This window comes from Balaenoptera acutorostrata, chromosome X (assembly GCF_949987535.1).
Source record: "Balaenoptera acutorostrata chromosome X, mBalAcu1.1, whole genome shotgun sequence".
Lineage (NCBI taxonomy): Eukaryota > Metazoa > Chordata > Mammalia > Artiodactyla > Balaenopteridae > Balaenoptera > Balaenoptera acutorostrata.
The window spans coordinates 113,572,239-113,584,449 of record NC_080085.1 but is presented as its reverse complement, the minus strand read 5'-3'; the positions used below and the strand labels follow the sequence as shown (position 1 = coordinate 113,584,449).

At 38.7% G+C, this 12,211-nt stretch overlaps 1 protein-coding gene across 9 annotated transcripts in view; it reads left to right on the top strand.

The window, feature by feature from the left end:
* ENOX2 (ecto-NOX disulfide-thiol exchanger 2) overlaps positions 1-12,211 on the top strand; it is a 266,724-nt gene that overhangs the window by 121,263 nt on the left and 133,250 nt on the right. For 2 of the 9 annotated variants that reach the window (XM_057538830.1, XM_057538820.1), the window contains exon 4: positions 11,860-11,910. The exons of the other annotated variants lie outside the window; for them this stretch is intronic. Coding sequence is in view for 1 of the 2 variants with exons in the window: in XM_057538820.1 (XP_057394803.1) it covers positions 11,860-11,910 (51 nt within the window). In the remaining variant the exon portion in view is untranslated. The remainder of the gene's footprint in view (positions 1-11,859; positions 11,911-12,211) is intronic. 9 annotated transcript variants of the gene reach the window in all.

The window sequence follows — 12,211 nt, the reverse complement described above, 5'->3', positions numbered from 1 at the left end:
ACTATGTCTGTAAATGTTGGGAATCTGGACCCATTATTAAAATGCATATTAAGCATTGCTGGCACACTAGGGAAAGCTGTGTTTGTGTGAGAATAAGGCAAACAGAGCTTGGATTTGATCATCTCTAGGATCCCTTCAAACTCTGAGATCCCATGGTTCCTTCTTTTCAGCTTTCTTTTCTGCTACCCTCAACAAGTCTTCTATTTCAGCCAAGGTTGTCTGCTACCTCTCTCCAAATAGGCACTGGGCCTGCCTACTTCAGGACCTTGCTCATGCCATTTCCTTTGCCTAGCATGCTCGTCCTCTTCTTTCACATGTCAAAATCCTATCCAATTGACAGCACCTAGTACAAGTCCTACCTTCTCCAGGAAGCCTTCTGGATCATCCCAGTTAGAATTGTTCACTTGTACCTCTGAAACCCCTTGGTTGTTATATTCATATGAATCACCTGACACTGATTATAGACCACCTTGAACTATTGGCTATCTGTTCATAGTAATATGTCTTAACCTTTCAACTTAGTCATCAGCTCCTGATTGGAAGGGCCCCTGATTCATGTCTTTTGGCAGAGATACGGTGTCTTGCATACAATAGATGTTCAAGAAATATTTGTTGATTGATCACGTATCTGGCTGAAGAATTGCTTTCCCTTTGCCTTAATATTCTCTATTTTTCTCTTGTCACTCCCAGGGTGGAGCTGTGCACAAAACTGGGCACTCGGTATCTAATGTTGATCAACTGACTGCCTCACTTGTCCCTAAAGGTCAGACTCCAGACATTTGTGAGATTATATCCCTAGAGCAACCACACATCAAATCTGGGTGCTTGCGAAACAAATACCTGGCCCTAATGGAATCTCTTCTTCTTAACTAGATGAAATTTCATGAGTGTCCGAGGGAAGCTGATAGGTGGAATTGGGTGTCCTGTCCCAACTCCTCTGTGAAGTAGATCCGTAACCTGGATTAGATATTACTGCAATATTTGGCCATAAACTCTTGCTATGTGGATCTGGCTGCTTTGCGGCTTTTATCTTAAGGTGAGCTCAGAATTCTTCAATGTGTTTGCTCTCAAATTTCACTTTTTCCCCATGGAAATGTTTCCTTGGTGATGCTGCAGCTGCACAAATTGTTTAAGATTGTGGTTAGTCCACTTATTCACATGATGCTCTATGGCCAAAGAGTAGAAGATTTTTAAACCCTTGTCAAATCATAGTGCCAAGTTCCTGTCCAGAAGATACCAACTGTCTCCTGGTTTGAGATCCACCTGGATTTGTAGAAACAGATACCAACCCTCTTCTCAAATACTTCCACTAAAGTGGAAGAAGCCATGAGTCAGCAAGGCCAACCAGATGATGACTAAAACCAAATGCACTGTTTTAAGCACCAACATCACGGTACACTGGCATTCTAAGAAGGTGCCAGCTCATTGGAAGAGTGGGCAACTAACCTGGGGATAATTATGATACCAGAATGATCATCCAGATGTGGACATAGTCCTATTTCTATTGTCTTCTCTCATAGCTCTGCATTGAAAGATAGGTTTGCATTTAATTATGTGATGCCTAATACTAAGCAGTTTTGCCAAAGTTCATGTGAATGAATAGCTCAGTGTGAAAAGAGGGATCTTCAGCCATTTTCCATTTGCAATAATGATTGAACCCCAAGAGTTCAAGTTCTCCAGGAAGACCCTTCAATTCAATAATAATTTGCATCACTATTGTGATTCTTTCTTTCTCTTAACATATTTTCATATTCATTTCATTTTACAGATGAGGTACTAATAACCAGAGAGGAGAAATAACTTTGACTGAGGTGGAATAGCATCACCAGAAATGTTAGGATATGATAAGGACCTCCAGATAATATCTAAACTTGATCATAGGCCCCTAACTCAGTTCTCAAGGTTTCCTTTAGAATTTCTGGCAGTCAGAATGAGACTTGACAATATGAAAGACAGTGAACAGTCCCAGCACTGCCAAGACTAAATTAACAAGAGGAAGTAGCCCTGCAAAGCAGCAAGGAGAGGTTCAGTCAGACATAAGGAAGAACTATATTGGAATGAGTTATCAGGGGAAGTTGTTTAAGCCTGCTTGGAAAAGAAATATAAAAATGAGATGAACACTCATCTGCCTGGGAGTACTTTTGTTTCCTTTCTTACCTAGAAGAGGGGCAATGAACCAGGAAACTTTTTTATGACACTTACAGCCCTTTGATTTACCTTAGACTCACAGGGCTGAGACTTATTTCACATGTACTTTGAAGTCCACAAATGAAAGCATTGATTGTTTTTAAAGAGAGAAAAGGCCACCCGTTTTATATCTTGGTGTGTGGTATTTCTAGCATGTCAGCTGAATTATTATATTGCCAAAGGCAAGAAGAGCCTATTGTTCCTTCAGATGGAATTAAATAAGAAAAAGAGTAGACTAATAGCCCTATTCAGTTTCTTTAGTCCTTTGGACATTTTTATCTGATTACAGTTTCAAAAAATAAAACCTTATCTTGATAATGAGACCAAAAAATGAGATCAAAAAAGTAAGCTGACTTCTTTCTTTCTCAGTTCTGATAGAAACTCAGTGTGAAATTTTTCATCTTAAAGGACTGTCAGGGGGAGGGGAGATTGAGGGTGGCATGGAAGAGGCAAGACAGAAAAATGCAAATATGTCTCTCTTAAGTTGCTCCAACCATTGGAATAGCTTTGGAATGATTTTGTGACTTCATTGTACCTCATAAGTTCTTCTCTCACAGACGTGAAGTGTGAGTCAGCCTCATGTGTTGGTAATATAGAGGCAAGTGGAAGATGTTGAATCATAGTATTTTAGAGTTGGAGGCAATCTTGTCTAACTCCATCATTTTCACAAATGAAGAAACTGAAAGCCAGAGAAGGGACTTTTCTAAAGTCACATGATTAATTAGTAGCAAAACTAGAACTGATTATTACCAGATCTTTATAATCATTTCAAGTTGGCTAGGACTGTGGCATGTGATTGATTCATTTGTATTGCAGAAAGTATATCTATAACCTAGAGGAGCTGGCTTCCCCCATGCTCGTAGTATTACATGATCTATAGCAAGCTAACCCAGTGGTGTATGAGGTCCCATATCTGTTCTGTCTGCCACACAGGGGAGGGCCCTTTGATCTCAAACTAGAAAAGGAGTTTGAGTCTGGGAAACACCTATGAGGGAATTGCTTTTATAGAGCTGAACTCCAGCAGCTCAGCAAATCACAGAAGAAACTCTTTGTGACACCTGCTTACTTGGCAGGGGACAGTTTGTGTCCCCCATCCCAGCCCACCCTAAGGCCACTCCATCCAAATAGGAAAAAATTTTATAATCATGTTTTATCTGTTATTTAAACTTTGTTACATAATTTTGTCTAGAGGATCTCTTTTTTTTAACATGTTTATTGGAGTATAATTGCTTTACAATGGTGTGTTAGTTTCTGCTTTATAACAAAGTGAATCAGTTATACATATACATATGTTCCCATATCTCTTCCCTCTTGCATCTCCCTCCCTCCCACCCTCCCTATCCCACCCCTCTAGGTGGTCACACAGCACCCAGCTGATCTCCCTGTGCTATGCGGCTGCTTCCCACTAGCTATCTATTTTACATTTGGTAGTGTATATATGTCTATGCCACTCTCTCACCCTGTCACATCTTACCCCTCCCCCTCCCCATATCCTCAAGTCCATTCTCTAGTAGGTCTGTGTCTTTATTCCCGTCTTGCCCCTAGGTTCTTCATGACCTTTATTTTCCCTTAGATTCCATATATATGTGTTAGCATATTGTATTTGTTTTTCTCTTTGACTTACTTCACTCTGTATGACAGACTCTAATTCCATCCACCTCACTACAAATGCCTCCATTTCATTTCTTTTTATGGCTGAGTAATATTCCATTGTATATATGTGCCACATCTTCTTTGTCCATTCATCCGATGATGGACACTTAGGTTGCTTCCATGTCCTGGCTATTGTAAATAGAGCTGCAGTGAACATTTTGGTACATGACTCTTTTTGAATTATGGTTTTCTCAGGGTATATGCCCAGTAGTGGGATTGCTGGGTCGTATGGTAGTTCTATTTTTAGTTTTTAAAGGAATCTCCATACTGTTCTCCATAGTGGCTGTATCAATTTACATTCCCACCAACAGTGCAAGAGTGTTCCCTTTCCTCCACACCCTCTCCAGCATTTATTGTTTCTAGATTTTTTGATGATGGCCATTCTGACCGGTGTGAGATGATATCTCATTGTAGTTTTGATTTGCATTTCTCTAATGATTAATGATGTTGAGCATTCTTTCATGTGTTTGTTGACAATCTGTATATCTTCTTTGGAGAAATGTCTATTTAGGTCTTCTGCCCATTTTTGGATTGGGTTGTTTGTTTTTTTTGATATTGAGCTGCATGAGCTGCTTGTAAATTTTGGAGATTAATCCTTTGTCACTTGCTTCATTTGCAAATATTTCCTTCCATTCTGAGGGTTGTCTTTTGGTCTTGTTTATGGTTTCCTTTGCTATGAAATTAGAACACTCCCTGACACCATACACAAAAATAAACTCAAAATGGATTAAAGACCTAAATGTAAGGCCAGACACTATCAAACTCTTAGAGGAAAACATAGGCAGAACACTCTATGACATAAATCACAGCAAGATCCTTTTTGACCCAGCTCCTAGAGAAATGGAAATAAAAACACAAATAAAGAAATGGGACCTAATGAAACTTAAAAGCTTTTGCACAGCAAAGGAAACCATAAACAATGTCCCTAGGTTCTTCATGACCTTTTTTTTTTTTTAACAGAGTGAAGTAAGTCAGAAAGAGAAAAACAAATACCGTATGCTAACACATATGTATGGAATCTAGAGGATCTCTTTCAATTTCTCAATTTTTAGGTAAAGACTTGTCTGATAAAAATCAGTTTTAGGGCAGTACAACTCAATTTCACAGTAAAAAGATCCTTAGATTTGGGGAGGTTGCTTTCCTCTCCTGTTAGCTTAGTAAAGTTATCAAAGCAACTGTTATTCTTGACTCTGAGGCCTATAAGGGCCTCCCTGGCCTCAGTAAGAGAAAGAAGCATACTCAGACATGTAGTGAAAAGAATACTGAAGACTGTGATTTTAGTACTTGATTTGCCACTTGTTATTAGTATTTTGACCCTGGGCAAATCACAGAAGCCTTTTTTTTTAAGCTTCAGTTTCCACATCTGTTAAAAGGGGAAAGAGTTTTGAAAATTGTCAGATACTACTCTTATAGTTGCTGCTGCTGCTTGTTAGGTTTGAGAGTGTGAGTGCTTTTCTCCTTCCAATTCTGAGTCAAACTGATAACAAACACAAAAAGCCATGTGAGGAAGAAAATGTAATGTCAGCCTTATTATAAGTAAAACTGGATTGAAGAACATGGCTTGAGCCTAAGGCCTAATGAAGCTTCCTACCATCTCCAGCTCCAAATCTATGCATTGATACCCACCGATAGGGAAGATTGAGTCTGCAGAACAGACCACTTACCCTGCCAGTGTCATTGAGAGTGATGGCCTGTGTCACAATTCAGTGGAAGCTAGAACTTAAGAGCAAGGTGGGCCTGTGCTCTTAAGGAAAACGGTACCTGTGCCCTGACTAAGCTCTGCGCACTTTGTAGGAGAGAAAGGGTCATGTCAACTTGAGGACATTCTGACCCAGGAGCCAGAATGCAGAGGTTAAGTCAGGAATGAGCACTTATTTTTATTCTAATCTTACAAATCAGATAAGTCGATACCCCTGCTGTGCCAAGGAGTAAGCAGGGGTGGAGAGAAAGCCCAGAGAAGTTTCTGTTAGTACTCTCTGTCCTCTCTCACAAGTAGAATGGATGTTCCCTCCTCCCCATGGAATGGTGCCAAGTGTGAAGAGAACCCCCACCATCCTAACATTGCTGTTTATTTGCAGATAGATATGACTTTGGATTTTTCTATCCTTAGAATTTTTTTTTAGCCAGGGGAAACTAGCAATGATGGTCCATTGAGGGTACAAATAAATAGGGTTGTTCTAGAACCATGTGTTACGTTTAGATTTTTACTTCTCCATGTGTAAAGTCAAGACAAATTCCAGATGGAACTCAACTTTATATCATCTGATTTTGCCTCAGAGTAGTACTTTACAGTGAGGAGATTTCATTTTCATGAACTTCAAACACAGACACCTTTGCTGCCATTTTAGCATTGTCATTCCACATGTGATTGCAAACTCTATAAGTATTCCTTTCTCTTCCATGACACCAGAGTATAGTAATTAAAATACTTTATTACTACTTCTACTAGTGTGCCAGACACTGTTCTAAGTATTTCAAATGTGTTAACTTATTCGACTTTCATGGCAACTCTATGATTATCCTCATTTTACTGGTAAGGAAACTTAAATACAGAGAAGTTAAGTAATTTGTCCAAATAGTAAGTAGAGGAGATAAGATCCAAACCCAGGCAGGATAGTTCTAAAATTATTGTCAAAAATCAACTGAATCAGAACGGAAATTGAGGAAGAGCCGGGCATCAATGTTCTTTAAAAGCACTGCAAATGATTCCAATATGCAGTCAGGCTTAAGGACCAGCTCAGCTACCCATACTGCATCAGAGCAACTAGGTGTACCTAGACCACTGTGGTTCAGAATGTTGGACATTTGTAGTGCAGTAGTCCCCCCTTTTCCATAGGGTATATGTTCCAAGATCCCCCAATGGATGCCTGAAACTGTGGATAGTAGCAATCCCTATATATACTACGTTTTTTTCCCTATACATGCATACTTATGATAAAGTTTAATTTATAAATTAGGCACAGTAAGAGAATATCCGAACTGCCAGAATCACTACTCTTGCACTTTGTGGCCATTATTAAGTAAGATAAGGGTTACTTGAACACAAACACTGCTGATACCATGACAGTTGACCTGATAACCTAGGCAGCTGAGTGACTTACAGGTGGGATGCACTGGACAAAGGGATGATTCATGTCCCAGGTGGGATAGAGCAGGACAGTGTGAAGTTTCATCACGCTACTCAGAACAGCATGAAATTTAAAACTTATGAATTGTTTATTTCTGGAATATTCCATTGAATATTTTTTGGACCGCGGTTGACCTCGGGTAACTGACACCACAGAAAGCAAAACCGTGGACACTGTATTCTATGATAAAGTATGTCTAGAGTCTTCTGTTACGAACTAAAGTGACAGTGATGCAGTAGACCAGAAGGTGACAAATAAAGTGGTTGTGTGTATGTTGACCACTCTAGCTATTTCAACACAGAAAGAAGTGACTGCCTAATTTGCAATTTTCTCTTTCTCTGCTCTGTTTTCTGATATCAATTTACTATCTATTGAAATAAAAATCCATAATGATGAAATTCCCTCTTGTAAGGGGTTGGGAGACAGTCTTGATTTTTTTTTTCCAATCTCAATTTCCTTGATAATGTGAGCTATTCAATTTAAGCCATGCAGGTTGTAGTATTTCTACTGAGCAATTGCTTGTGTAATAGAATTAACTTTAAAATATTTTGCTTCTCCTACATTTGAATTTTAAGCAAAAGCAACTTTCACATGCAAGCTGTTTTATGGAATGTGCTGAGTGAGGGTTGATGAGAGTGTCACAGAAAGCCATTAGATGTGTCCAACTGCTCAAATGGAATGTGCTATTTTGCAGGGGAGACAGGTTTCAGCAAGTGGCATTCCCTAGCTACAGTCCCTTTCTTCTGAATATTTGATTCAATAACAACAATACAGGAGCAGCAGCTTTTATTAAATATTGATTGTATGCCAACCACTATAACCAAGTGTTTTACATATATAAACTCAAGCAAACTTCATAACAAATCTATAAAATAGATACCATTTTCTCCTTTGTTTATAGACAACAAAACCAAAGCTTAGAAAACTTATGAAACTTTCCCAGGCTACAGCTAGTATATAGTAGAACAGGACTTAAAAAGAGGGAGGCAGGATACAGTGGTTGTTAAGAGCACGTGCTCAGAACCCTGGCTCTGACCTTAGGCAAGTTATTGAAGCGCAGTTATTGAAGTATTGATCCTCAGCTTCCTCACCTATAATATAGAAATAATAATACCAAGTGTACAGGTTGTTTTGGGATTAAGTTCTTTTGTTCAATGAATATTTATTGGGTATTAAGTGTGAAGCATTATGGTAGTTTTTAAGAGTACAGCTGTAAATAAGACAAACTTCAGCCCTGGCCTTGTGATGCTCACCGTCTAGTAAGGAAGACAGTCATTAAGCAAATAATTACACAAATAATTATTTGTAATTGTGATGAGTGCTATCAAAGAGTGACTGCTTACAGTGAATACTCAGTAAATAAGAGCAAATATTTACTAAGTGGCCATTATGTGCTGGGCACTAAGCCAGGAAGAAATTGAGTGCAAATGCATAATTGGATGAAGAGTAAAGGCATTTTCATGGAATTTTATTTCAGATCAGGGTGAGGTTAATGAAGACACCTTCATTCCTCTGGACAATCAAGGAAGCTTTGGAGGGAAGGAGGTGAAATTTCAGAAGATTCTTGGTTGAGTTTCCTGGGAAGAAGAGAGATCAAGTTAAGAATGTGCCTTTCTCCAAAATTAGTTCCTGGAGATCATGCAAGTCATCTAATGTGAGGGGCATCCTCAGCCTGAGTGACCTTTGTATCTGGCAAGATAGGGATTTTAAGAGGCTTGTGTAACAAGGAACCAGGCTTTCCCTCTGAAATGAATGCCAAGTGCTGAATTTGCTTCAGAACTTGGCATAAAATCTGAGCAGGCAACAAGTCATAACTACGTACTGTTTTCAGATGCTGATTTAAATATCAACCCATGCAAATATAGTGGTTCTGCTGGCAAGCTGTTTTCTAATCTGGCCTTTTTTATTCCTCTCCATAATTACCCTGATCCAGGACGAACAGCCTGAGAAACATTGACTAATGCATCCTAAATTATCTCAGCAGGGTAACCACAAGATTTTAGCTTCTTTTGATTTTTGTGCCAGATCTCTGTTAAGCAGTTCTTACCAACATTAGGTGTGTACAGAGAGGTCTATAGATCTTACAGGCTGGGCTTTCTATCAATTAAGACTGTTAACCTTTGCTATGAGGTGCCACTGTCTCTGTGGCAAAGCCTGCAAAGAGGGAGGCACCTTTCACTTTTTGTTCTTCTGTCAAACAGCCAGTCAGTTGTAGAGCTTTGTGTTGAAGCTCTGTCTGCCCAGAAGTATTCTCTCTCTTGATTGGAGTAAGTCAAGTAAAGGTAGCTAAGAAACTTGATTCTCTGCCATTACTCTGGCCCCCTGGCAGATGATGTTAAGTGTGACTTGGGACTTGACACATCAGTAGCTAAAAGTCTGTTCTTTGTACATGGAACATGCAGTAATGGAAGAAGGTCCCATAACTACTCTCATTTCACAGATGAGGTAATGGAGATTCAGAGGCTCAATGGCTTGCCCAAGATTAGACAGCCAGTAAGCTATTCAAACCCAGATTTTCCAATAATGGGTTCTGTGCACTTTGCACCGTGCCCCACTGATTTCTAAGGTTTTTGAAGAAAGCAGCGACGTGATTTGAGCTGTACTGTCAAAAGATACTCTAACCAAAGTGTTTTTATTATAGATTTTAAAGGGGAAGAACTGGAGAGACAAGTTTGAAGACTTTTGAAATATCCCAGGGAAGTGAAATATGGGCCTGAATCAGTGTTATGGGAGTAGGGATGGAGAAGAGGGGATAGATAAAAGAAACTTAATGGAGGTAAATAATACTGAACTGTTATGGCTTAAAGAGCCATAAAACCTAAAATGAAAAAGATATGGAAATCATTGGACCCAGTTCCCTATCTTTCAGCAGAATAAAATTATCCCTACCTTGAATTGAGTCAACTGCAATTCAGCCCAAGTGACTTGCCCAAAGTCCCAAACTAGTTTGGGCAGAAAGGAGCTAGAGCTCAGAACTCCTTCTTCCTAGTATAGTACTCTTTCCACTAAAGCATGGGGTCTCCCAAATCTGTTTTTTAGTTTGTTAATTTTTTGAAAAACATATTTTATTGATGTGCATAAAAGTGCAAAACCTTACGTGTACACCAATGAACTTTCACAAACAACACACTTATGTAACCAGCACCTAAGACAAGGCATAGACCATTTCTGGCACCCCAGAAGACCCTGGTGCCCTTTTGTAGACACTTACTTCCCCTCCAAGGATAATTTCTGCCCTGACTTGCTCTCTCTTTTTTTAATAACTGCCTGGTAGACCATGTTAGAGATTGGGAAATTTACTACTGGGATCCTCTTGTTGATAAATATTTAGATTATTCCTATCTTTTGGCTGCCACAAAAATGCTGCAAAGGACATCCATGAGCATGCTAGCCTGTACATGTGAGCAAGTGTTACTCTAGAATAGAGTCTAAGAAGTAGGATTGCAGAGTTGAAGTGTTAAGGGCTTTGTACATTTTGATGGCCAATACCATGATGACTTCTACAAAGGCCTCACCAAGTCAACACATCCAGTGTTGAGAGGGCCATTCTTTGTCTTCTTGCCAGCACACAATACCTTTAATCCTATGACTTTTTCCCATTAGACAAGTGATGAATTGTAGCCCCTTATTGCTTTAACTTGCATTTCTTTAATAAATAGTGAGTTTGAGCATCTTTTTCAAATGTTTACTAATCCTTTACGTTTCTTTTATATATCACTTGTGATATCCTTTGCCCATTTTTCTGCGATTATTTATCTTTAAATTTTGGACTTGTAAGGGTTCTTTTTATGTCATGGAAATTAATCATTTTTCTGTTAAATGTGTTGTGAATGTTTTCCCTTGTATTTTAACATTGTTTATGCTGTGTTCTTTCATATCGAATTTATTTTATAAAGTTATGTCCCTCTTGATTTTCTTGTCGTTCCTTTGAGTATGGAAAAACCACATATTTTGGATTTTTTAGAGCAGCCCCAGTGTTACATGTTCTATCCCATTGTCCTCAAAAGTAGAAGTCCATATGTCAAATCATGCTTTTCCAATTATAGAGTCAGAAAATTTAGCCATCCCACCTATAGTGATTGGCAGTGCAGTTCTTGATCTGTTTTCCAGACAGGATCCAGGTGCTCTTTGAGGGAAAAAAAATAGGGTAGCAGGACACACCTGTCTTAAAGCTGTGGAATCTGGTATGTAAATATCGTGTAAACACTGGTCATTCTCAACATCATGTCCCCAGCTGTCTTCTGCTATGACATTCAGCCAGCTTAGGCACTTTGGGATGTTTGGTTGCTACTTGAAAGTGTTTGGTTACACAGAAGGTGGTCTGGAAAAGTTCTGTCTGGTGTCTATAAAGGGAAATGGAACTTCTTCTGGCACACCAAAAAAATCTCTTAAATTCCTATCCATATTCTTTAGGACTATAAAGATTAGTTGTATCTAAGAAATAGAAAGTTCTGATAATCAAAGTTTTAAAAATGTCAGGATAGTATTTAGCCTATTTATACAGCCAGTTTAAAAGCATTCTGAGCAGTAAACAATTACAAACAAATAATATGCTAATATATTTATTCAGCAAACATTTATTGGATGCCTACTGTGTGTCAGGTGATAGTGGATGGAAGGGTAGATGAAAATGCTACTTTCTAGCAGAAACTGCTAGAAACTGAAAGATGAATAAGATGAAAGATGAACAAGGCTGTCATCCACAAGGTGCCTACATCTGGTAAATAGAAAGTATTCTCTTGTATTGATGAAAAACACATCCCTGGGAATTCTAAAGGGACCATATTGGTTAGTTTTTAGTTAGAATTACTGAGCTTGCTTAAAAACAATAAAACTGAATTCACCCTCATTTAATCAGTAACAGTGCCTGTTTACTGTATTTTTCTCTCAGGAGCCCCATTATTATACTCTGTTTTCAGAAAAAGCTGGTATGAGCATTCAAGTAAGTAAAAATTATGCTTTGTCTCTTGCCAAAATGTTCTTTGTCCACGTGTCATTGACACCTTTAAGCTATGAAATGGTGAAAATAATGTTGGCTTGGATTGATGGGTATTTAGATGGTAGAAATAAGAGAAAACGATGAGATAGGGGCCTTAAGCCTGCTTAAGCCCTAAGTGTCTTAAAGAATGACACATTTTTCACTGAGAAATGTTCTGGGTTGATAATTGGCTTCCCATTGCACACTGAACATGGCTTGAGAAGAAAATGCTTCCCCTAGATTATGAAATAGGCAGTGTTGGTAT